Consider the following 27,635-nt stretch of genomic DNA (forward strand, 5'->3'; position numbering starts at 1 on the left):
AACTGGGATGGTATTCTGAGCAAGTGGGGGACTATATTTTCTCCAAAAGTCAGAAGACTAATTTTTTTAAATAAGTTCGAGGTCAACCAAAAATTCTCAAATTCTACCATTCTTCTCCATCACAAAAAGGGAGTAGCCACGAAACAGGATAAACATATGGATACTAATTATCTAAGCCAGTGTATCCTTTCATTAGAATTGGCATGGAGATTTCCTTAAAAGAGCTGAGTGAAAATATTAAACTTTTAAGTCATTTAAACCTTTAAAACTAAAAGATATAGATGATTCCAAACATTCAGTGTAGGCAATTCCAAACATTCTTTCAGTCTGTATTTATAATCACTTCCTAGGCACGAGGTCTTATTCTAAACACTAGCATGTTATCATGCACATATGTCCAGTTTATAATGTGGGTCAATTTTAAAAATGAACTTTCTAAAAACAACAAAGAATTTTAAATGTCAACTTCCCTTAAAATACTTAGACATTTTAGTTGAAGACCGGGTTTACTTAAAAGAACTCTCAGAGGTGGTGTCTTTATAGAGCTATCTGTGCCTGCCATTTTCTGTAGTTTCAGGTAGGTCTGTGGCAGGGTAACAGAAGACTGACCAGCTGTTATGGAACTGCAGTTTTGTAAGTGATAAAATCCCTGAGCAACTGCATTTTGAAGACCATGAGCTTCTATTCTGTCTAACCAGGAGCCATCTAACAATAATGCTTAAGTGGTTTATTTTCCATTACATTATCTGAATGTTGGGCAAAAGGTAAATTTGTTTCTCTTTCTGAAAGATTCTATATATTTCTGTAATTTCCCATTCAATCAAGAAGCAGACAGCCAAAGTTTGGGAGGCTAAAAAGGGCATTTGTCTACCAGGTAAATCAAATGAGACCTTTCCAGGGTCATCCTGGAGTCATCCAACTCATTTTCCTAAGACCTCTAAAGTTAAAATCAGAATCTTAAGAGAATACTGTTAGCTGCTTGCTTACTTCCAGTTAACTGACTACCCAAGTCAAAAAATTATCTAAAGCAGCTAAGTGGGAAGGTTATTTTATCAAAGAGTCACAGAATTTAATCAAAGATTTAAAAAAAAAAAGAAAAAGAAAGAAACTGCTCCTGAAATAACTCCCAAAATGGCTGCTTTATGGAGAACACTCTACCAATCCTTTCAATGTCCTATTTCTGTTCAAACTCCATCCCACAATCTTATTCTGTTCCTCCCCCAATCCAAAAAAGATCAGAACACCTCCTACCACATGAGCCACCTGGCCCAGCCGAATAGCAGGCATATGTGCATGTGCACACACATTACTGAGTACATACTCTGTGCCAGGGCCAAGTACTTCACACACACTATCTCTTTCAACTCTCTCAATAGCTTACAAATGAAAAAACTAGGACTTACACAAAGGCTAAGAGTTAAATGAGAGTACATGGTAACAGAAGCCAGAATTCTAACCCACATCTACACAACTCCAAAGCCTGTGCTCTTTCCATTCCATTCCAACCATGTGGCTTGCAAAAACCCATGAGTCCTAAACAACTCTTCCTTTCCTAAAAAGCCTCAGGAGAAGAAAACCCAAAAGACAGATAAAGGAAATAGAAGATGCAATAGGAAATCTATAGGAATTCAATTAGTACTATGACCTAGAAGGACAGAACCGTTGAGTTACACAGGCTGATGGTCTAAATATAAGGAAGGATGCTATGGGTACTACGCACACCTAACCCAGGCCAGCATAGCAGGCACAGGAGTAAACAAGGAGCAGCAATCAGGGACACTGCACCAGGAGCACCTATGTACCCCCCCCCCCCCCCCCCATGAGAGCTCCAGTACTCATAAGACTTCCAATTACACCCACAGCCAACTGTCCTACAACTACCTCCACCAGAACTCACACCCGCCTTCCACCAGATAAAATCTGGTCTTTGGAGCAACTTTGGACTCAGAGAGAAGGCCTTTTCTCCTTGCTAACTCACCTTTTCCAAGGTAGATCATGCCATATTCTCGTCCCTGAGGAGTCTTGTTTTCTATAGTGAAACAGACTTCCTTCCCAATCAGCTTCTTCCGAAGGAACTCTCGGGCAGGAAATGCCCAGGGCTGCAAGACAAAACAAATGTGTCACATGAGAACTGCCTAGTTCCCGACCACAATCAGCATTCAAGCAACTTCATTCCTTCCATATCCTGGCCCTACGTTAAGTCCTGAGGGGAATATAAAAATGAAATGCACATAACATAGATTGCATTTTTATGGGGCTCATAAAAAAGGAGGATCTAGTGGGGCGCCTGGGTGGCTCAGTCAGTTAAGTGTCTACCTTTGGTTCAGGTCATGATCCTGGGGTCCTGGGACAGAGCCCCACATCAGGCTCCCAACTCAGTGAGCAGTCTGCTTCTCCCTCTACCCCTCCCCCTGCTCACGCTCATTTGTGCTCTGTCAAATAAATAAAACCTTTAAAAAAAAAGGGGGGGGGGGGATCCAGCAGTTGGTTTCACTAGCACATGCCCTCAAAGCAGGTAACAGAGTTGCCCAGATTCTGGCAGGACTTTCTCCTCCACTACTTTCTATTCAGAACTATAGTTTCCTTCATGAGTAATAATATTTCCAATTTTGCCAATAATTTTTCAGCACTTGCCATAAGCCAGCCATTACTCTAAATGCTTTATATTTATCAAACCACTCTTGAATGAGAAGTCCAGTCTCCAGGAACTCACCTAGTCAAAGGGAAAACATAAGCAACTACCATCTCCATTTGTTTGCCTCTTTCCAGTTTACAAAGTGCTTTCACTGATTATTACACTAGCTGAAACCAGTTCAAGGCATCATCAGAGTAAAGGCAAGGTTCTAGTACTCTTATTTCAGAGTGAGTCTCCTGCTCAAGGAAGAGCCTTGCTTCTATCATTTCCCCCACCTTTTTTAAGAACAGCAGAGCTGAGAAGGGCAAGAACTAGTCTCCCTAAAATGTTTCCTTTTCCTGCTCTATCCTAGGTAGGGCTGCACCAGTGGGACCCAGGCCCCAGAATCTTAGGGAAGACACCAGTAACAGGCCCTGGTAAGGAGTCATCTTGACAATGACATTCTTCCCTCTACCCATCTAAGGCCCTGACATAAGTGGTGAGCCACACATCCACAAAATGCGAAGTCTCCCACCCCACCACTTCTAGGATGGTACAAAGCAAGAGGTCTCCTCTGAAAGAGTCCATCAGTCAGAGGCCACCTGCACTTGAATTTACAGTCTAGACCTAGATCAGTGCCCCCAAGTTCCCTCAGAAGAGAAATGAGGAAGGAGGGGGTAAGAGTTCAAGGAACATAGGATCTGCAGGACCTCGTGTGCAGAAAAAAACGCAAAGCACGAAAGGTAAGTGTGCATAGATGTGCATGTTTACAACTGCCCAGAGCCAAAGAGCTTGGGCTACAGAGAGTAAACATTAACAGTACATCACTGGCGTGGAAAGGAAGCCTCTGCTAACCTTTTCAGACCATGAAGATTATCCCATGGGTCTACCCAATAAGCTTTTCTAAAAGAAAAACATCCAAAACATGCCAATCCAAAGATGGCAGTCCACCAACCCGCTGGGCTGATACTCAGAAAACCAGCAGTGTTACAGAACATCAGTAGGGAATGCTTCTAGGAAGACCTGATTCTGTGTAAGCGTTCTCAAAGACACAAAAACAAGCTTATCCTCATTCATCTAATGCTCTTTCCTCAAAGCATCCAAGAGCAAAAGAGCCAATCACTCGATGGTCCTACAAAGTTCATCATATTTTCATGCCCCATTTCCACCCCCTGCTCCACTCCCTAAAAATGAAAGGAGCCACCTGTCACCAAAGAGTCTTGTAATTGAAAAATGAGCCCAACTGTCAACCACATCACAAAAACTGTACTGAACAAACTAAAAATAAAGCTTCCTCCATTCTGATGACCTTAATGATTCACTTAATTCTAACAACAACCTGAGCCATGTCCTACAGCTACCTCATGTTCAGGATTCAGCTCTGAGGCCCCACCAGTATCAAATTCAGTAAAACGTGGTTTTCCTAAATACCTGGAAAAGCTCTGACAAAACAAGTACTCCTAAAGGACTTTGGTAAAAACTCATTCATCAAGGGTCAGTTCACAAGGACTATCTAGCACCTATGGGGAAACCTGCAATTTCTACCAACTAGACAAAAGTCCTAAAAGCTTTTAAGGAGACCCTTCTCTTTAACCTTAGGACCTCATATTTTACAGCTGGTAAGTCACTGGGCAATAAGAGAAAGCCACAGTGGAGGTCTTAGAAAGGACATATACCTAATCCTATAAGAAAAAATAACCTAATTTCTATAACCTTGCTTTTTTAAAACCAGCCTCTAGAGTCGTGTTCCACCCAGAGCTGGGCACATTCCCAAACCGCACAAGATTTTAGCTATGAAGAGAGGCAACTGAGAGACCCAAGGAAGCGACTGACCACATCACTCCTCGCAAGGCTAAGAGAGCACTCCAGGACAAATCTTTGTCCAAGTGTCCATACAGAGGACAGCCAGCAGAAGCCTATCTGCTGGAGAAAGCTACCCCAACACAGCCTCTCAGAACAACTCTAGGAATCAAGTACAGGAAAAGTTGCCCAAAGCATTTATCAAATGAGCTCCAGAATGGCCTCACAGGAAGGAAAGCTGTGGTCTATTCATGATGTCTCAGCACTCAATCTAAGAAGCAAATGGCTGTTAAGTAGCTGAGACTCCAAATCACCTCTTCCCTTTAAAATGCTCAACAGCAGGCAAGCTAGCAGCCTGCACTCTGCTCCCCGCCTCAAGCAAGGTCTAAGGTCTACTACGAGAAAATGAGTTTTTTAATTCCAATCTTTTCTTTGAACCAGGTAGACTCCTCCACTACTGAACAGATGTATGTTCAGTATGTGTATATATGTTCAGTGTATGTAAATCCTTAAAGCTAGCTACTTTTTTCCACACCCCAATGCTCAATACTTCTTATCCCATCTTCTAATCACCCCATCCACTGCCCCCCATGTGATATAACCAATTCCTCTATGGCTCACCACCCCACCATCCTAAGTCTTGAAGGCTCCACTGAACATAGGACCGTAACATTCATTTCTGGATTTCTCATGAAACCAACATAGGGCTTCACACTTAACAGGAACTCAGTAAATCTGTGGGAAATAAGTATGTAATTCCCACAGTGCCCGCCAGTGCAGTATCTAAACTGCCTAGAGTAGCTAGGCAATGCTAGGGATTAGCGTGGAACAGGGCAGTGACAACTGGGGACGTACAGTGGAGCTGTTTTTACTACCACAGGACTTAGGAGAGAATGGGGCTTCTTTGAAAGAAGGTATCACGAGTGAAGGCAGAGAATAAGGAACCAAATGATATTTGGGACAGTGATACAAAGGGAAGCAAATGAGCTATACCATCCCTGACTCCTCCTGAATGTGAAAAAAATAGACAACATGCTCCAAAACAAAGGAAAACCAGAGGAAAAGGGTAATGCCACATTCCACAATCCACTGATCCCCAAAAAGGAGAAGCTCAGTTTGTTAACCTCATTATTCACATGTTTATTCACTGTGTATCTGTTTCATGTCAGGCACTGACTAGGCTCAAGAACAGAGATGTGAGGTAAAGTCCCACCTCTCAAAGAGCTTACAGTGCAGTAGACAAAGACATACATATAAACATGGAATGAATGTGAGAATAACACTCAGCAGGGGAATAAATGAAATTTTGTTTCAAAAAGATCTGGGAACATATGGAGAAAGGATTAGAGGGGAAGAGAATGTAGGCAGAAGGACCATTATGTCAGCATCCCTAGCAGACCATCAGAGTAGAAGAGAGAACAACGGGAGTAGCAATGAAGTTTTAAGAATGGAGAAGAGATCTCTTAAAGGAGGTGGACTCTTTCTAGGTCTTGATTAAGGCCTACATGTCACAGGGAAGAGCAAAGGAAATAGGGTTTCTGATTTGGGTTACCAGTTGGTGTCACTGGTCACTTGAGCCAAAGCAGCTTCAAAAGCGAGGTAGCAGGGGGGGTGGGGAAAAAACAGATTACAGCAGGGAAAAGAGAGACTGGATTATCGGATTATCAGGACAGATAAGTGGTGACTGCGGCTGAGAAAGGGTTAAATCTGCAACCATCAAATACTTCACATTTCCGGGACCTTTGAAGAGTTACCAGGATAAACAATGAGATGGAGCTGCTCTGGAAGAGAGAAAAAAAGCATGACACTGTACAAATATATGAAACTAGAATGAGGGCTGGGATCAGATCCTGTAGTATTCCCTCAGCTTGGAGAGTTCCTGTAAGATTTTACCGTACTATTACACAGAATACTGTTAAAACATTTCAGAACGAGTTCCAACTGGCCTTGTGTTCCTCTGCCCTAGATTCCCATCCACGAAACAGGAAATTAAAACCCAACCCTTCTTTCTCAGAGGCTATGTTGCATCTTTCTTCTGGGGCAATGAACTTAATCAGCCCTAGCCAGCCAGCATCGACTCTCCTTTCATGAGTACTCGAGCTGTTACACAACACACAACTGAAAGGAAAGTAACTATTCCAAATGTTGGTCAAGAAAAGCACTTAGGGGCCCCTGGGTGGCTCAGTGGGTTAAAGCCTCTGCCTTTGGCTCAGGTCATGATCTCAGGGTCCTGGGATAGAGCCCCACATCAGGCTCTCTGCTCAGCAGGGAGCCTGCTTCCTCCTCTCTCTCTCTGCCTGCCTCTCTGCCTACTTGTCATCTCTGTCTGCCAAATAAATAAATAAAATCTTTAAGAAAAAAAAAAGCACTTAGGATCCAAAATCTGAAATCTACTAAGAGGGAGTTAATCTTTAGGGCTTGGTCTAACAGTATTAGTACTAATAGTACTGGTATTTACAATAGAAATTAACAAATAGCAGTAGTGATATATATAGCAGTATATATATAGCAGTAACATTTATCAAGCACTTTACAGACACGTGCTAAACACTTGACATGATCTTGTTTCATCCTCACTAAACAACCCAATGTCTACACTATCACTATTCCTAATATGTGTGGTCACTGATGGAAGACCAATGAAAAAGAATTTCTTTGGCCTACCTTGTCATCAGCCCAAGAATCTAATTGGATTGCTGCTAACAGAATTATGGGGGACTTTTCTCCATTTTCTAGAATATGGATTCATTATTGTAATTTAAACAAAATGCCCCTTTATTATAGATTTTTTAAAACTTCATGTTTTCCTTAAACAGAAGATCCCCTGAGTTGCATTTTCTTCTTCACTTCCACATCAGGGAACAGCAGAGGTAAGGTGAGGTACCAAACTTGCCCAATTATCATCAAGTTGCAGAAAGGACAAGTAATTACAATCCAGAAATTTCACTTATGATGATAGCCAAGCACTACTTAAGAAGAGACAAAAACTGAGGTTTCAAAGTATGGGAGCCAAGAAGACTAAACCATGCCAAATTTGGACTCACAGCAGTTGCTAGGAGATGTAAGAACTGAAGGAGTCCAAAGCAGACCACAAAGACAGCAAGGTGGGCAGGTGTTAGAGGCAGGAAAACAGGGCAATGGAGGGGATCCTGGGACACAGGGTCAGAAATCTCTCAAATCACCATAACACAATGGCTCTTGACTACTTGTGAGCCACAAGCTGCCTTAAGAAACCAATTAAAACTCCCTCCTTTAACAATGCATGTTTACACAAAACTTTGCAAACAATTTCAGGGGGTTCAAAGATGCCTTTAGGTGTTCATGGATCCAAGTTTAAGAATCTGTAATAAAGCAGAGGCACGCAGTATACTACTATTTATGAAAGGAAGAGTGTCTGCCGGGACAGGTGGTAAGTAGCTCTGGAAGGAGATACAACACACTAACCACATCAGTAGTCCCTGGAGAGAACAAGATTTCTTACTCTCTACCCTTCTGAATTTTGAACATGAAGAATTCAAACATAAATTAATAAAAGAACTCTGCCATAACCAACAGCAACCTCAAATGACTGAGACAACCTGGCAAATATTCCAACCTAGGCCAAGAGAAGGAGTGAAAACATGGACAAACCAGAAAAGGCTCCAAGCTTAGGGGAAAAGGCAGGAGAAAAGGGCCAGAGACCGGGATCACTGCTAACAGTGGTGAATATGTAAACCCATGCAAGCCATGACACAGGTATGTCCAGACCCTCACTCCCATGATACAAAACTAATACCCAAAATACACAGGAAAAGATTACAAAACTTGCATTGGTCTAGGAGACTGGGCTACAACCTAGGTCCACAGCCTCAGGGAAGCCTCTGGAAGCACCTACCTCATCTGGGGTATCTTTTGCATCAGGCTGAGTTGCGGCTGCCCGGCGCGCAAGATTTCCGGCTCGAATGTTGCTTAGATTGATCTGCCTCTCGGGAGGAGGCCCGCCACGAGGCTGCCCTCTGACAATGATGGCACAGCCTGAGAGGACCTACAGAGGGAGAGAAAAAGAGAAAATTAACTGTCTAGAGGTAAGATTACCATAACAGGAGTTGTTCACTTACTGTATCCCCAACATCTTGAACAGTACTTGGATCCTTGGAGGCATTCAAATATTTATGCAATGACTTGTGAATGGCTAAATGAATGGGATTGTTTTTAATTTCTTTTTTTTTTTTTTAAAGATTTTATTTATTTATTTATTTGTCTCAGAGAGAGAGAAAGAGAGCAAGAGAGCACATGCGCCCAAGTGGGCAGAGTGGCAGGCAGAGGCGGAGAGAGAAGCAGGCTCTCTGCCGAGCAAGGAGCCCTATGTGAGACTCAATTCCAGGATCCTGGGATCATGCATGATCTGAGCCGAAGGCAGAGGATTAACTGACTGAGCCACCCAGGCGTCCCTGTTTTTAATTTCATAAGAGAAATACTTACAGAAACATCGGGCTAGCTTCTCAAAAGATGGACCCAGAGATAGTAGAAGGAATTAAACAAACAATGGAATAATCATAAAATAAATAGACTGTTCAAGACAAAGAGGCATGTGAGACATGGAGATGAATGACGTTTGTAATTTCATCCCAGTGAGCACCACCACGTTCTTCTCAAATATTAAGAAGTTAATGTCTTGCCATCCACACATCCCATTCTAGGATGGAGGCAAGGAATGGAAGGCCTAAGAAAAAGGGAAGCTGAAGGAAGAAGCCCCTAAGTCCATCTGCAAGGAAGTGAGTATTGGGCAATGCTACACTTCCGTTGCAGACAGCACTCAGTCTAGAGTAAGGAAGACATATGAAGTGATCTAGAAAGTCCACGCTCTCCAGGATTAAAACAGAAAAATCGAAGAGGCATCTTACAGCTTCCGAGCACAGTAGCTACTTTTAGCTCTCTAAATCAAAGGCACCAGGCATAGAACCCACTTGCAAAAGAGCTCTGAAGCTCGCTGGGATTTAATTTAAAATACATGCAGGGGAGAAGAAGGGAGGATTTCAAGTGGGAGAGAGAAGAAAAGGCGTAGAGAAAAAAATGACAAACGTCACCCAGGCTATTCAAGTTGTCTTCGCTCAGCGAGGCACAATTTAATGAACAGATGGGCTCGGGCACTGGCTTCACTAGATCTGAGAAACTCCCAATCTCAACGTTTCAAAATAAGAAGTATTTGCTGAAAAATTAGGAGATAGAAGGTTGGAGAGTTCTGCCAACAGAGAGGCCTATGGTAGACAATACCATGGAGTTTTCTGTAAAGAAATGATGCCTAGAAAGGAAGGCACTCCTGTATACATTTGCTTAGTTAATACTTCGCCCTTGCCTCTCCACGTTAATTAGTGCTTTAAATTGTGAAATATAAATACTGAAGCACATTCAAACACACACATACACATTAAAAAATAAGCAAACAACTGAGTAACCACCACCCAAGTGAAGGACTAGGAACGCTGCTCGAACCTAGGCTCCCCTCTGCCCACTACTTATAGCCCCTTCCCCTGTCACCATTATGAAAATCCTTCCCTTGCTTTCCTGTACAGTTTTACCATTTATGTCTACATCTCTACACAGTATGGTTTCATTTTTTCCTATTTCTGAACTCTCTATAAATTAAGTCTACTGTGTGTGCCCATATGTAACTTGCTTTGTTTGCCTTTGTTTTGTTTTTCTTGGTGAAACTCATCTGTGTTGATGCAAAACACTTGTTTATTCACCTTCATGGCTATATATTTCATTGTATGAACAATTTTTATCCATCCTACCAGCTTTTACAGAAACTGTCGGACAAATACACATGTCCCAATTTTAAAACAATAGTGCTCTGATTAACATCACAGTATTCTCAATACTTTAATCATATAGACCTTAGTCTAAATGACTCTTCTCTGGCTACATCAGGACAACACATAAAAAAGACAGTCTTTCTCACCTAGTTACAAGTCATGCTCTTCATTTATACCCTTTCTGATCAAGTGCTACCAGCAATTAAACTCTACAGCTTCCAACCAAACAGCCTTTCTAACTGCCTCTCCTGAGAACCCATGCCCTGGGCATCAACCCTAGCAACTAACGTTCTAAAAAGACAAGCTTTCAAGGTGAAGCCAGGAACTGGATGCTTGGTGTTCCTGACATGAGAAGCACCAAAGAATGTAAAAGGAAAGAGCTGGGATCGGATTCATTTATAGTCCAGCCTCCGCAAGCAGCAGAAGCAAGAGCAGCATACTGCAGAATACCTGCGCTTGAAATCATTCACGCACAAGTTCTGAATGGGGCTGACCAGAGCCAAGCTACATACAGGATATAAACCAGAGCATTTGTCCCCAGTGCCTGTTCCTCAGTTGTAGACAACCTTTCACAAAAAGTAAAAAGCACTCCCAGGAGAAGCAGTACTTCTCAGCGAGCCCAGCTGGGAAAGCTAAGGTCCATCTACAAGAAAACCCACCTTAGCTGACCAAGGTAAACCCTGATGAATAAGCACTGACCTAGGCTAGAGGGGGGAAAGGTGCTTATTTCTCAAGTCTGACCCCAAAACAAAACAAAACAAAATAAAAACAAACAAACAAACAAAAAAAACACTGAAAAGTTCAAGAACAGAGTGACCATTGAGAAGAATCCCTTTGTCCCTAAATATCAGAAAGGTGCCTGCTACCTCTAATGCCTCTACCTAGTAAACCAGATCCCTGGGGGGTAATGGGTCTATTATAACTATTACCCTGGCCCCATAAAGTGTTTTGGCAAACAACTTGTGCATAGGAATTTTGCAAAACTTCCTCTGTACCTCCTCACCTCTCCCTGAATGCTATTTGGAAGACTCAGAACATCTCTGCATTATTGCACCAAATATGCCATTCAGACAACAGTCAATGCTTGGATTAGTATTGGAGAGAGAGGACTTCTTTTACAGGTTACTTGACACCTTTTATACTACTGAGTGTACAAATTCGGGTAGCAGGCACCAATTCAATCTCCTAACCATAAGAACAGATGCTCATTGTGGCAGGCACCGCCATTCCTATTCCCCCAGGAGGAGAGCACTGACACATGTAGATCTTTCCTATCAAACATGCTCCCCTCATTCAGCCATAGCCTTAGCAGAGAAACAGGAAAAGACTACGTCTGCAGACCGTTAAGAAAGAAGAGACCTATCTACAAGAGAAGAACTAGTTTCCTTCCTACTATTTACAGGAACTGAAATCGCATAAAGGAGGTGTAATGTATGTTGAACTACCTCCATTTCAGCTTCTAAGGATTGTTAAACTCCTTCCACTTGCCTTATTGCCAACAGGCTCTACTCAAGTTCTTCCTCAATTTAAAAAAAAAAATTTTTTTTTTCTTTTAAGAACTAAAGCGAGGTGAGGGGGCACCAGAGGGGGAGATAGGAGAAGGGAGGGAGGGGCAGAGTGAGAAAGTGAGAATCTCAAGCAGGATCCACACCCAGCATGGAGCCCAGTGCAGGACTCAATCCCATAATCCTGAGATCATGACCTGAGCTGAAATGAAGAATTAGACACTTAACTGACTAAGCCACCCAGGCATCCCCCTCAATAAAAATATTTTAATGGTCTTCTCTTATGCAAAGTTCTTCAGCAAATAAAGCTAAGGAGAAATAGCTTCTGGAGGAAAAAAAATATTTAAAGGGTCTTTAAAAATGTAAAAGACCAAACGTTTATGTCAAATTTAACTTGAATCTCCTATAGCACCAAATCATTTTTCCTCTCTGAAAGATCTGACACCTAAGCAGATAACATTTATAATTTTATTCACTGACTGATTCATTTATTCATTTATTAAATATATGCAAATCTGAGTACCTACTGTGTGCCAGGTGTTGTTCTAGGAAAGTGACATACTCAGTGAAATAAAACAGACAAAAGTATCCACTCTCAGAGAGCTGACATTCTAGTAGGAGGAGACAAACAATAAACATAAGTAAATAAAATACAGTGTTTATCAGAATTTTAATTTCAGAAGAATCATGTTAAGACTGAGAGGAAACTGTCACAGATAATTGTTCTGCCAAAGCTGTACTGATTCATGTTGCAAACTTTCATGGATGCAGTAATTATCCTTAATTGCTAATTTATAGGGCATAAAAAGCAAGTCATATGGTAACTGCTTTATCCAATTATATTAATAAAATGACATACTCTAGAAAAACGATCTTAGCCCTACCTGATAAAGCAGGAGGTTTGTGAAAACAGCTGTCACAATGAATCAGTTTGATTGAGGTTATGGATTAGACATTTCTCAGCTCTGCCAATAAAGGTTGCAAAGGGACTGGTGTGATTCAGAGGACCTGGCTTCAGGGCACAAGTTAGATGGTGACAAAGGCTGAGACAAGCCAGCTATGCAGGAAAATAGGGACTCAAACTGTTCAAGCCCACTTACAGGTTTACAGGGAGATTTACCTACAGTGAAACACCTTATAGGGAGCCACTAAAATGTTGCCCAGCAACAGAATACCACATTAAAACTTCACTAGATCCTGATAGATGAGTCGGTGTACGTAACTCTTAAACCCCCAGACCATAGACATTAAGGCGGAAAAAACCTTAGCTATGCTATATACTTAAGGAAAAGAAAGTGATGGTACAGGAATCCATTTAAGTTTGGGGCACCTGGGTGGTGCAGGTGGTTGAGTGTCCAACTTTTGGTTTCAGCTCAGGTTGTGATCTCAGGATAGTGAAATCAAGCCCCGCATCAACTCCACACTCAGCACAGAGCCTGCTCGGGCTCCTCTCTCCCTTGACCTCTCCCCCTTACATATGCTCTTTCTCTCTCTCAAATAAATAATCTTTTTCAAAAAGGAAAATCCATTTAAGTATGACAATAAAGCCAGCATTTTTTTTTTCACAGTACCAAGAGTAAAAGTCATCTTGGCCTAAGAATGGAATCTTATTAGCTGAGAACATCTCATTAAGCTCTTCAAGGAGAACTAGATTAACAGATATATCTGCCTATTAAGATTCAAGAGGAATATCTTAGCAACACCTGCCAATATGGAGACCTAATATAAATAAGGGGAGCGACTTGATAAACATTAATGTTACCAATAAGGCCCAAAATAAACCCACATGTTTATGGCCAAATGATTTTCAAAAAGGGTACTAAGATAACGCAGTTGGGAAAGAATCTTTTCAGTGAAAATGTGCTGAGAAAACAGTACCTGCAGGCAAAAGAATAAAGCTGGACCTCTACCTCACATCACATACAAAACTTAGCTCAGAAAGTAGCCAACTTAAATGTAAAACCCTTAGGAAAAAAAATACAGGTATAAATCTTCATGACTTTGGAGTAGGCAATGGTTTCTAGACATGATGCCATCTTACAAAGCACAAGCAAACAAAAAAAAAAGATAAACTGGCTGTCAAAATTAAAAGGTAGGGACTCAATGAACACTATAAATAAAGTGAAAAGACAGTATTTACAAAACATATCTGATGAGGATCCAGTGTCTAGAATAAGGAACTAATAGAACTCGATAAAAAAAATTTAAAAAAAAGACACAATTAAAAAAGGGAAATAGATGTGCATATACTTTGCTAAAGAAATATACACATGATCAATAAGTACATGAAAAATACTCAACATCATTAGTCACAGGGGAAATGCAAATCAAAGCCACAATGACTTGGGCGGTGTCTGGGTGGCGTTTAGTCAGTTAAGGGTCTGCCTTTGGCTCAGGTCATGATCTCAGGGTCCTGGGACAGAGCCTTGCATCAGGCTCCCTGCTCAGCGAGGGTCTGCTTCTCCTACTCCCTCTGTGCTCTCTCTTTCTCTCTCAAGTAAATAAGTAAAATCCTTTAAAAAAAAAAAAAAAAGTAAAATCCTTACCAAAAAAAATGCCACAATGGTTCCTTCAGCCTCTAGGATAGCTTTACTCAAGAATACCAACAATAATAAGTGTTTGCAAGGATGTGGAGAAATTAGAACCCCCCTACATTGTTGGTAATCCAGTCATTCTGGAAAACAGTGTGACAATTCCTCAAAAGTTAAACAAAGCATTATCATATGACCTAACAATTCCACTCCTAGGTTTATACCCAAGAGAATATGACCACACAAAAACTTGCACACAAACGTTTATTCCAACACTGTTCATAAGAGCCAAAATGAGTGGAAACAACCTAAACGTCCTTCAAATGTGAGTAAATAAAATGTGGTATATCCATAAAATGGAATATTTGGAAATAAGAAATGAAGTACTGCTTAATACTACGTGAACGAACCTAGAAAACATTACAGTAAATTGAAAGAAGCCAGACAGAAAAAGCTACACATTTTATAATTCTGTTTATATGAATGTCCAAGACAGGCAAATCCATAGACAGAAAGAGCATTAGTGGCTCCAAGGGCTGGAGGCAGGGGAGCTAATGGGTATAGGGTTTATCTTTTCACGTTCGAGAATTCGACAGTGTTGAACATTATGTAAACACAGTAAAAGCCACTGAATTGTATACTTTAGAAGGTTGAATTTTATGGTGTGTGAATTTATTTCAGTAAAATAAAAATTTAAACATCCAACATGGAAATACAAAACCTTGGTGGCATAAGATGTACGCTTTGCTATAGAGCATTCCCGTATCTAGCAGGAAGATTAGACACTTAGCTGATCAACACTAACAAAAAAACAAAATTGTGATAAAAAGGCAGCTGACTCAGAATCAAAAGTTAGGGATGGTGACTCACCAAAAAAAGTAGAGGGCTACTGTAAACTTTCAAGTCCACTAGAAATAACAAGGTAGAAGTCACAGGAAGGAAGGAGAATTTCAGCGAAATCTGCAAAGCTCTAAAATGATGAAAACAATATAAACGCTTCTTGAGAAAGAAAACATCAAGGAGAATGAACTCCTTTCCCTCTGGGGCACAGAGAGAAGAACCAGGAAAGTCACTGGGCAGAAAGAGCCATGGTGCCATCTGGAAACTGGGGACAATTATACCCCAAGCTACAGGGGCAGGGGCTGCATGTCAGAGTGACAGAGCAGCAGGCCAGGGCCCCTTCCCTGGACAGGCATTTTCTCTACCTAAAAACACCAACAGGGGATGGGGAAGGAGCTGTTGTGGATAGGGTAGGAAAGCTTTTATTAGATACAATTTCATGAAGCAAAAAACTATTAAAAAAAAAAAAAAACCAACAGAATTAAAGAGTAACTGAAGAGAAACTAAATTGGGGAAAATTTCAGAAGTATATCAGGAAAAAGCTTCTTGGCAGCCAGAGCTGTTGCCTCCACAAGAAGAATCATCACTTGAAAATTAAAAAGTCATTGAGACAAAGAGCAAGCAATCCCAGAAGAACATAAGCTGTGTGGTCTGGGAGGTCTTTCCCAGAATCTCGCCAACACAGCCAGCTTTTTCTTTCTTTTTCTGGCAAGAGCAGAAGGCAAACCTAAATTAGAAGCCCAGCATTCAAACACGATGAACTGGAAGCCTGTGGCCTCAGGGCAAGTTATTCATTTCACCGGCTCTGGGCGCACCAGCACATTCAGCAGAGCCCAGCAGAAGCACCCGCTCCTTGCTCCTCGGGCCAGCTCTACAGCAAACTGGTCCTCAGTTAGAAAATCGGGCAGTTTACACCTCACAGGGACTATAACAATCATCTACAGAGAGAGGGCAGCTAAAGAGAACACCTAATCTGTGCCCTTTTATTTTAGAGATGAAAAACCTGCACATAAAACAAGTGAAATGACTTTTGCTGACAAAAAATACTAACGACTGAGCACAGACTGAACACGAGGTTCCCCAGGCCTGACGTTCCACTATGCCAACACATGTAGAAACAAGTATCTGGGGAGCAGAGGCCTATTAGGCGGTATCTGAAGTTACCTGCAGATTAAATCTGAGGTTACCTACTGATTAAATCTCTTTCCGAATTACAATCTCCATTTTTTATGTGTCAGCAGAGCAGGTGTCAAAGACTAAATCACTAAGCAAGGAAAGCTTCCATGGGCTGGCTGCCTGAAATCAAACCAACACTTCTTAAATACCACCATATGCAAGGCAAGCAGAGACCTAAGAGTCCAATGTTACAAAAGAACACCCAAAAAGGAAACACAAAGGAAGACAACTCCAGAATGATAAAAACAGGACTGGCAAATGACAGCCCGCTGGCCAAATCCATCCTACCGCCTGCTTTTGTACTATCTATGAGCTAAAAATGGCTTTCACATTTTCAAATAGCTGGGGGGAAAAAAATCAAAAGGGTATTATGTAACATATGAAAAGAGTATGAAATTCAAATTTCAGTGTCCATAAATAAAGTTTTATTGGAATATGGCCAAGATCATTTGTTTGTCTATGGCTGCTTTCACACTGGAAGCAGAGTTGAGTAGCTTCAACAGAGACCGTATGGCCTGCAAAGCCTAAAATATTTACTACCTGGCCCGTTACAGAGTCAGTTTGCCAACCTCTGATGTATTATGACAAGGAAGTGAGATGAAAACTAGTCTTATGGTAGTCTAAATAGCAAGTGCACAGCAAAAATAAATTCTGGACTACCACTCCAACTTATACAAACTGCTCCTTTTTGTAATCAGAGAAGGGACAGTGGTATGTGGCAATAAGAATTTAGTTTCAGAATCAAATCAATGTGAGTGGTAACCTTTGAAAGTTAACTGGCTCTATCTGCCTCAGTTTCCTCATTCATAAATATTCATAAAATACAGGAGACTACCCATGAGGGTTGTAATGAAATCTGAACAAGAATAGCTGGCCAGGGGCACCTGGGTGGCTCAGAGGGTTAAGCCTCTGCCTTCAGCTCAGGTCATGGTCCCAGGGTCCTGGGATCAAGTCCCACATCAGGCTCTGTGCTCAACGGGAGCCTGCTTCCTTCTCTCCCTCTGCCTGCCATTTCTTCTGTTTGTACTCTCTCTCTGTCAAATAAATAAATAAAATCTTTTTTTTTTTTTAATAAATAAAATCTTAAAAAAAAAAAATAGCTGGCCAAAAGACCCAGTTACAGCCAATATTGCTTAAGAAATGGCTCAGGGGCACCTGGATGGCTCAGGGAGTTAAGCGTCCGACTCCTGATTTTGGCTTAGGTCATGATCTCCGGGCTGTGAGATCAAGCTCCACACTGGACTCTGTACTCAGCAGGGAGTCTACTTGGAACTCTCCCTCCCTCTTCCTCTGCCCCCTCCCCACACCCAAAATAAATAAATCTTTAAAAAAGAAAAATGGTTCAAAGTGTAGTCTCAAGTAAAGACTGTAAGAATATGTACAATAGAAAAAAGTGCACATTTCCTCCAGGAGTATAAAACATCAAAATCATGGAAAATTCACCAAAAACTGAATTCAATCAGAAAAGATTAAATAATCCATAATCTACTTTCCCTATTTATCAGCTAAGATACTCCTGTCTAGGAGAGTAGATTTAAGTGCTTATGTCAGTATCTTGGTCCTCAGAGGTTATGATAAAGAAGTACTATAACTTACATCTGCACTGAACTTTATCCCTGATAAAGTGTGGTGATACTCATAGCCTCAGACGACCATGAACTCTGAAATCAGTCTTGAGTCTAAAAGCAAATTCATGTGAAAAAGCATTCCAAGCACTGGGTATTCCCTCACATATAAATGAGAACAACATTACTATCACCATCCTCTCTGGGTTGTTGGGATGACTAAGTAAGATGCCTCACAGTACCTGACACCTAGCAGGTACTCAGTAAAAGCCAAGGACACATTGGTCTCTCTCCCCTCCCCCACCCTCACTCTCCACCCCTCTTCATCCTCAACAAATTGGAGCAGGCACATTTATCCTCACCTTGCAACAGAGGAAACTGTAGCACAGTTATGTGGTACAGCTGACCTAGAACCCAGGTTTTCCTAGCACACTCCCAGGAAACACCAAATGCTAAATTTTTGAGAACTGTGAGTCAAAAAATTGGCACCTAAAGGTGATGGCAGGCAAACTAGGTGAAAAGAGTCAAAGGTACAAGCTTCTAATTAAAAAATACATAAGTCATGAAGATGTCATGTACAGCATGGCAACTACAGATAATACTGTATTGTATATTTGAAAGTTGCTAAATCTTTTTTTTTTTTTAAAGATTTTACTTATTTACTCAAGAGCAAGCGAGAGAGAGAAAGAGCGAGAGAGAGAGAACACCAGCAGGGTGAAGGGCAGAGGAGGAGGCAGACTCCCCACTGAGCAGGGAGCCAGCCTGCGGGATCCCATCCAGGACTCCAGGATCATGACCCGAGCAGAAGGCAAACATCTAATGACCGAGCCACCCAGGCACCCCTGCTAAGAGAAATCTTAAAAGATCACAAGAAAAAAAGTTCTGGAATTATGTATGGTGACTGAGAGTAAGCAGACTTATTATGGTGATCATTTTACACTATCCAATATCACACTGTTATGCTGTACACCTGAAACTAATATATGTTGTGTATCAATTCTACCTTAATAAAAAAAAAAAAAAAAAACTGGTAGCTTACATAAAACGCCAAGGTTGTAGCTTACTCCTGCACAAATAAAGCCTCACCATGAAGGAAGTAACTCAATCTCTGGGAAGCCCATACCAGGGGTGTCCCCAGTATGACAGTCCTCTGCAGAACCAAGTCCTCGTTACTCGATGCTGAGCTCCACTGTGGTCAAGGACCCAGAGATTGAGACAATTACTCAGAAATAAGAGAAGAACTCAGGAAGAACTATATGGCAGGCAAATGTGAGCGTCATTTCACAGAAATCCATTCCAGTTGTCAAAAGAAAACTTCAAAGTGAGCGACAGTCACGTGTAAAAATTACCAAAAGAAGAAGAAGAAAAAATTAATTGACTTTAGAACATAAAAGATTATCCCTAAAGGACTCTGACCCCTCTACTGAATGGTTATGGTCAAGTACTTGGACTATAATAAAGGGAAAGAAAAATTACTGCAGTGAGCAGGGCTTTTGTTGGAGACTTCACTGTTTAAATTTAAAGTGGCCCCCAGGTGTCATCCTGAAGTGATCTTAAGCACAAAGAAAGATGCTGTGACGTTCCTTACAGAGTAAAGGTTAAATAAATTTCATTCGGGCATGAGTTATAGTGCTTTTAGTCATTAGTTCAATGTTAATGAATCAACAATATATATTAAAATAAGATGTCTTTAAACAGAAGCACATACAGAACAATCTATCCATTAGGTACCTATCACTCGATGAATATATAAGGACCAGAGGCTGGCAGGAACCTAACCCTGTATCTCTTACGGGAGAGATGGTTCCGTATTCTCTCATTCACAACTTTACAGAACAGAACTACCATGAATAAGAACTATAATACATTCAGAGAAAACAATATGGCAGCTGAGGACTCTGGATGAAGGGAACGTAGAAGTGATGTGTACTATCCTTGCCATGTTTAAGTAAGTTTGAAATTTTTCAGGTAAAGTTTTAAAAAAAATTTAGGTGCTAAACATACCAGGCTGCCTTAGAGTCTTATGACAAAACAATCACTAAAACTGGATCTCACTGGTAGTTCTGAAGATGGTGGTTGGTTTGCTCCTCACCTCCCTCCCTCCCCTGCTCTATGCACACAACACTAAGAAAATGAATGTCAAGTTGTTACTGTGTTGCAAGGACATCTTTTGATGTGATCCATTCACCCCTGCACTTTCTTCCTCCAAATAAAATACAGTGCTTTCAAATCACAGAATTCAAATGTCCTCTGAGTGCACCGTTCAAAAAGGCGAACACACCCAAAAAGGGTCTCAGGTTTTAGGGAGAGTCCCTCTTTCTTCCTAGGTTAGTCAGCTGCTGGGGATTTTTAAATTTACATGTGTGATCTAATTAGGTTTTATATTCAGCAAACCAGAAACTCCTTAATGTCTCAAAAGTTCTAAAAAACAACTGATGGGAGTTCAGTTATAGTAATGGAGAAATTTTGTGTGTGTGTGTGTGTGTGTCAGAGAGAGCGAGAGCTCACAAGCAGAGGGAGCAGCAGGCAGGGACAGAAGCCGGCTCCCCGCTGAGCAAGGAGCCTGAGGTGGGACTTGATCCTTAGGACCCTGGGATCATGACCTGAGCCAAAGGTGGACAGTTAACCTGTTGAGCCACAGATGTCCCAGTTGAGAATATTCTATAAGAGACAAGAGCACCAAACACATTTTTAGTTTCAGTGAAACCTTATAAGCGTGGCTATGGTAATCTCTTTACCCCTCAGAGTGATCCTTTTTTATTATCAAAGAGGAACAGGATTATCAAAAACAATGCCTGAGTCCCCCACGCTTATCTAGAGGGGTGTCTGGGAGATGCCAAAAGAAATTCTGTTAATATGCAATGCATTGGATTTTCTTGGTTCTTAACAAAATCCTAAAATTTCCTCCTCCTGTCCCCCATACATCTGGCCTTCTCTACAATGCAAGTTGTCCAGATCAAAAGGGAGGACAGTAGAGTAGGATTTTCAGCAAACATGCGGAGGGGACAGAAGAAGGGTCTCTGCGGCTAGTCACCTCCCGCTAGAAAGCACCGCCCAGTTCTATCACTGCAGCCATCAGGGCTACAGACTGGAGGGAAAAACGACCCAGTTCAGTCCCATCATCTTTCAACTGAAACAAAAGAATTTTAAAAAGGCATAAGTGAGAAGGATGCACAGAAAGCCTCTGAAAAAGATTACAGACCAGCAATCACTTGAGAACTTGTTAGAAATGCAGACACTCCAATTCTACCCAGGACCTCCAGGAGCAGAATCTGCATTTCAATAAGACCCTTGAGTGATGGGTATGCACAATAAAGTTATTGATTGCCAGTCTCTATCCCCACCCTAACTGCCTAGCTCAGAAACATGTTCTCCAGCAAATTCAGCTTAGGTGTTTTCCTCAAAGAGGCCAACCCAATTCTCAGACTGGTTGGGATAGCCTTGCTTTATGTACTCTCTGACTACTCTGTATTTCTTCTCACAGAATACATCACAACACTAAACAGAAGAGCTGTTTGTTTACTGCTGGTTTTTCCCAAGAAGCTACAAGATCTGTGAAGACAAGGACAAGGTCTACCCTACTCATCCTCATGGCCCCAGAGCACAGAACAAGACCAGACACAAAGGAAGCATTATTTTTTTAATAAATGAGTGGCCCTACTGTGTATAAAGCACAGTGCCAGGCTCGGGAGAGAGGGCCCAAGAACAATCAAGACATGGTCCTTGTCCTTAAACAACTCCTAGCTTACCGGATTTCTGATGAAGCTAACAAGAGCCACAATCTCAAGAGCGTGTGCCACACTCACAGCTGTTTTCCTATTTCTCTGCCAAATGACAAGCAGCCCGAAGGCCTGTCACCCACCCCCTCGGCACAACCCACAGACAAGCATGTCCTCACCTTAGTCCTCCTCCCTTCATCCAGGATTCTCCACTTCCAGAGCTCATTACCTTGCCTGGCCTTCTCTCCGCCCTCCCTAATGCAGCCCCAACTATCTTCAGCTTTGTTCCATTCACCCCTAGGAAGTTTGTGTTATTTCTGGGAACATTTTCTTCAGCCCCCTTTCCTCAGCAGTCCTCTTATTAGAAGATGTCGAATTTCCCTTGTTACCTCCTTCAAAAACTCTTAGCTAACTCATTTCTAACCACTCAATTGATTATTTCCTGTGAGCTGTCAAGTCTACTCCATTCAACAGGAACCACTCGAATCTATACCCCAGACCACAATGGAGAATCTCCCAATTAAGTGTTCAATATTCAACTGTCTTCCCACTACCCTCAGTCACTTCCTATATCCCCCAAAGGGACAATAAGCAAATACGATAATTTCTTCTACGATTATATTCTCCATGATTCTTACATTTATTCTTACTTAATAGGCAAGAATGTCTCGGTAGGCTTATACCCCAAAGCCTGTATCCAAATACCAAGGTAACAAAAATATATTTGAATGCCTTAAGTGGAAGCAACGAAACTAATGCTACTTCCTTTTTATCTTCAGAGAAATGTAAGTGGATAGGCAGAGAGCACACTGTGACAGAGAGGGAAGTGCTCAGAGAGGGCACAAGCAAGCCTGGGCTACCGCTGAGCCAGCGCACAGCAGTCTCTGACAGCCCCGGAACTCACCGTCCCCCAACCAGACCCCAGGTGGCATCCAATGTGGCCACAAGAAACACCAAACTGTAGACTCCAGGGTTCACGTAGAGGCCCCTTCTAAGCGCTGTACTGCACAAAGCCTTACAGATGTGCTCCTGTGCCAGCTGTGAGCACAGTGAGCGATGACAAGGGTGGTGCCTTCTGAGTGTTTTCCACATGATTACCAAATAATGACGGACTGGAGCCCTTGTCCAAAGATTTGGTTAGGGACTCCCAGAAATTTTAAAGCCATGAAAGCACATTAAAAAGTTACTGATGTGCACCTTTTCTTAAACGCTTGAAAATATACACTCCTATAGTATTTGGCCTCAGCCTGTCTTATGGGTTCAATAACGGAGGCGGTTTTTCTGCTCACACACATTTCATCCATGTGCCCACGCTGTTCCTGCACTACTTTGTGTGGTCACGTGAGAGGGCTGAAGATCACACGCCTCTCAAACTTCCATGTCCGCACCGCAGGTGGAAGACGCGGCTCCCCAAACACGAAGGCTTCTTCTTTCTTCTCTTTTTTTTTTTTTTTTTTAAGATTTTATTTATTTATTTGACAGACAGAGATCACAAGTAGGCAGAGAGGCAGGCAGAGAGAGAAGAAGGGAAGCAGGCTCCCTGCTGAGCGGAGAGCCTGATGCGGGGCTCGATCTCAGGACCCTGAGATCATGACCTGAGCTGAAGGCAGAGGCCTTAACCCTCTGAGCCACCCAGGCGCCCCCTTCTTTCTTCTCTTAAGGAAACCCAAGAAAAAGTTGTTCCTGATGACAAAGGAGGCCACCCCTCCACCCTGGAGGAACTGATGTGGGCGAAGCAGGGCTCGCTACAGCAGGGTGGAGAAGTCAGGGCCGGCACCCCGGGAGCTGGCACTCTGGGAGCTGCCTACTTCAGGCGCTACTTGGTTGTTGGGTCAGTCCAGTCCTCATCCCTGACTCTGACTCTGTCCTCCTCAGCATCCTCAATGCTCAGAGGAAGGAGGGAAGTGGCCCCTTGATTCCTGATCCAGGGAGGCAACGGCCAGAGGGCAGCTATTACCCTCCTAGCCTCCATGGCTGTAGCTGCCATCTCTGACTTCTCACAGCACCGCTGGCACAGTGGCCCAGGGTACAAAATGTCACATCGCAGCCCAGTAATTAGGAGAGGAAGGAGAGTTGACACCAGATACAGCTAAATAAAGCACACCAGAGACCCTGAAATACCTGAGAGAAATGAAAATTATTGCCTTTCGTAGTATTTCTCAGGTTTGCTGCCTTAAAGTCCTACGCATTCTTTTTCTTAGGACAAGCTTAAAACCAAAGGGATGCTACCTTACGGAGCACAATACTCGGTACTACTCAGTGAATCAACTCTAAAGAATATCTAACATATTTATTATGGTTTATATGCAGGACTGACTGTAGAACTTAAGAATGTAATTGAATTTCTAGGCTACCCATAAAAAGCATTATTTTTTTCCCTTTTTATCTTCCAGATTTGTTTGGAAACTTTTCCTATTTGAAACGTTAATGCTCAATTTTAGATGTCAAAATAAAGTACAAATCACAAATCTACCATAAACATTTCAGAGTCCTTTATTGCTAAATTAATGTACCATCCCAGGATCCTTCTTACCATTAAAATCCCAGGAAAACTATCGTGGGGGAGTAAAAACTGAAGTCTCCACTCATCTAACACAGCTTGAGAACACAAGACAAGTGGTCATTCCTCTCCCACTACCTGCTGGTGCCCCAGTCTCTCCAGTCTCCACTGTGATGCACACAGACTTGCAAACCTCCTCAAGAAACTGAACAGAAGGCTAACTGGCCTATCTGGAATCCCCCGTGTCATCTTAACTGCAGGTACTGCCCAGAAAACACTGCTCCTCCATTTTATTAAAAACATCCAGGCATGCCTGGGTGGCTTCATTAAGCCTCTGCCTTCAGCCCCAGTTGTGATCCCGGGGTCCTGGGACTGAGCCCTGTAAGGGGGGGGGGGGGGGTGTCCCTGCTCAGTGGGGAGTCTGTTTCTCCTCCCTCTGTTCTTCCACATATAAATATCACTATCCACATATAAATATCACTATCCGCATATAAATAAAATCATCCATAACATTCAACATATCCTATGCTAACCAAGAAGTCCAGCTCTGATTCTCCTCTCCTTTTTGGAGGTGGGGGGCAGAGGGAGTACACTCTCTAATGAATTACAAAATAAACACTTTTCTTTAAAATAAAGCACAAAAATTTCAAATCCAAGTTTATGGGCAGCTCAGATTCATGGAGCATCTTTACTCTGCATTGTGCCAACAACCACTTTCAAATACCAATTTTCTAAGTTCCTCAGATAATCTAAACCCCAAACTGCTGCTTCTCCCTACACTGGCTTTCAGCTTCTCCTGTTGATAATCAAAGAAACACGTTTTCTTTGACACAAGAGTGAAAAGAGGTACTTTCATTAAGAGCACTGATAACAGGAACACTTAAGAATTAAATGGAAACCAAGCTTTTCCAGCTATCAGCCCTCTGCTGTCTTGCTATGTAACGGAAAGTTAGTCCTCCAGAGCTGGAATCGCGATGACTAACATTGAGGCAGGGCAACACTGGGGCAGGGCAGGCCTACCCAGGAGCTGGGCCTGTGCCCCACAGAGAGCCTGCAGGAGGTCTCAAGAGATTCTAAAGATCTCACAAGAGAGGAGTTTAACAAGATAACTCGGCTTTTAAGTAATAGAGGCAGCCTCCTGGCCTCTGGGCTGTGAAAGGGCTACCTGCCAAGGGTAATAACACAAGCAATTACTGCACACAGAATAATACACTCAGCAGGATTCCAGGACCCAGGCACTCCAGAGTCTCCCTTCCGCACAGAAAGAAAGGGAGGTAGGGAAAGAATGCATCACTTTTCATGAGGACCTGAGAGCGTCCTGTTAGGTAAGCAGATAAATTACACTTGGCATAACGCAGTTTTGAGTTGCTGACAAAAATAAAAATGCCCCTGGTATTAAAGGCTATAAAACAATGAATTTTCCCTCTCCTGGAACAGAATTCATCAAGTTTAAAAGTTCACTAACCTCGCATCCCAAAGACCGGAAACAAAACCTGAGAAGCCTGGCCTCTTGTTCCTTTCTCTACTACAAACTTCCAGTAACAGTCACTTTAGGCAAGCTGCCTTAACCCTGCACAGTGCAACCAGATTGCTCACAGCTGCGTCCAAGACTATCTGAGTATTCCCACCTGTACTTACCCATTTCTCCTAACTTTAAATCACCCATTTTCTTCCTCTGCCTCTGTCAAGACCTGTCACTTTCACCACCTCCCCGGAAAAGGTTGTTAAAACAAACGGATCTGAAAATATCACATCTGATTTTCCAACCCATCCATTCTCCAAGAAAACCGTCAGTATTTAAATTCCCAAGTTCCCCTTTCCATCACAAAACAAAGCTACCTGCCTCTATTTAATAGCAACATTTTAATGAGACTGACAACTAAAATTTCATCAGCCCAAAGCTTTACCCACAACCAAGTACACGGCCTGGGGTCTCATGCCTAGGCTGCCTTCTCTCCATTAAAGGCTTTCTTAGCCATGTGATTCTCCTGTCAGGCCATCCCAGTTGCTACATGTACAGAAACATCTACCTTCTGTTTATAGTGGTCTCTGTGAGCTTTGTCACCCCACACTCTCCCAGATTTAACTGTTTTTACAAAATACATTAAACAATCATTTTACCCCTGCAATCAGGACAGTTTGAAGTGAAAAGGGCTGTTATTGATAATGATGTCAAGACAATGGGTGTGAACAGCAACAGCCCAAGGCAGACTGGGCTGTAAACTGCCCTGTTCTTACAAAGGTACCAAGGCCAGGTAAGCAGCTGTTACTTGCCAAGAACTAATTTATGTCCTTCCCTGGGAGACTGAGGTTTTAGGAAACCAGCCCAGAGAATAAAACAAACAAATAAATTAATAAATAAATTTGGATTACTTAGTCTCCCTGAAGGATAAGGAAATAGAAAATATTTAGGGGCACCTAGGTCAATTAACATCTTACTCTTGGTTTCCACTCAGGTAATGATCTCAGAGCTGTAAGATCAAGTCCCGAATCCACTCCAGATTCAGCATGGAGTCGGCTTGAGATTCCTTCCCTCTCCCTCTGACACCCCCCTACTCACATGTACACTCTCTAAAATAAATAAATAAAATCTTTAAAAAGATGTTTTAGGGGCACCTGGGTAGCTCAGTTGGTTAAATGACTACCTTCGGCTCTGGTCATGATCCTGGGTCCTGGGACTGAGCCCCACATCAGGCTCCCTGCTCAGTAAAGAGTCTGCTTCCACCTCTCCCTCACGTTCGCTCTCGCTCAAATAAATAAAATCTTTTAAAAAATGGTTTACATTGTAGTGAAAAGACTGTTCTAAATATGTCACCATATCAACTTTAAGTTTTGATGTGGATTTGGGTAGGGGTGGAGTTGAGACAGCAGTGATAAGGGTACTGGAGGAGGGCAATGGAAAGCAGGCTGGTCCTAAAGTGCCAGAGGATAGAGGGCTGCTGGAAGAATGGAGGCAGGGAACCAAAGGAAGTCAGAACTTTTCTCACTTGAGTTTCTGCCTAACTAGCCACTCCTGTGCCACTGAACAACTAGTATTCACACATACATACAACTGAAGTCTCTCATGCATTACCTAAATGTGTTTAATCTTTCCTAATATTAGGAAATACCTCTGAAGTTCAGAAGAATTACACATATGCCAGGTGCACACCTTTCTGCTGTGCCAAGGGTTCCCAGACTTTTAAATTTCTTTCTTTCTTTTTTTTTTTTTTTTAAGATTTTATTTATTTGACAGACAGAGATCACAAGCAGGCAGAGAGGCGGTGGGGGGTGGGGAGCAGGCTCCCTGCTGAGCAGACAGCCCAGGACCCTGAGGTCATGACCTGAGCCGAAGGCAGAGGCTGTAACCCACTGAGCCACCCAGGCACCCCAGACTTTTAAATTTCATAGACAAGTAAGATTCCCCCTGTCCCCCCCCCATGAGGGGCTAACCTGTTATCTAGTTTTTATTTTTGCCAAGGATATTAAATCTGTCATCACATTATTTATAAAATATAGGCGATTTCAGCAAAGGAAAATGTATTAAGAATATTATCTCAAAACTAAAACCAGTCCTTTAAATCAAACAAGTTAAACATCACAAGACCTGC

General features: G+C 42.2%; 1 protein-coding gene across 1 annotated transcript in view; it reads right to left on the bottom strand.

The window, feature by feature from the left end:
- Nucleotides 1–27,635, bottom strand: part of SND1 (staphylococcal nuclease and tudor domain containing 1) — a 413,481-nt gene that overhangs the window by 374,737 nt on the left and 11,109 nt on the right. The window contains exons 2-3 of the mRNA XM_059396465.1: nucleotides 8,289–8,438; nucleotides 1,979–2,099 (exon numbers count right to left, since the gene is read on the bottom strand). Coding sequence (XP_059252448.1) covers nucleotides 1,979–2,099; nucleotides 8,289–8,438 — 271 coding nt within the window. The remainder of the gene's footprint in view (nucleotides 1–1,978; nucleotides 2,100–8,288; nucleotides 8,439–27,635) is intronic.

This window comes from Mustela nigripes, chromosome 4, assembly GCF_022355385.1.
Source record: "Mustela nigripes isolate SB6536 chromosome 4, MUSNIG.SB6536, whole genome shotgun sequence".
In the NCBI taxonomy this organism is placed as follows: domain Eukaryota; kingdom Metazoa; phylum Chordata; class Mammalia; order Carnivora; family Mustelidae; genus Mustela; species Mustela nigripes.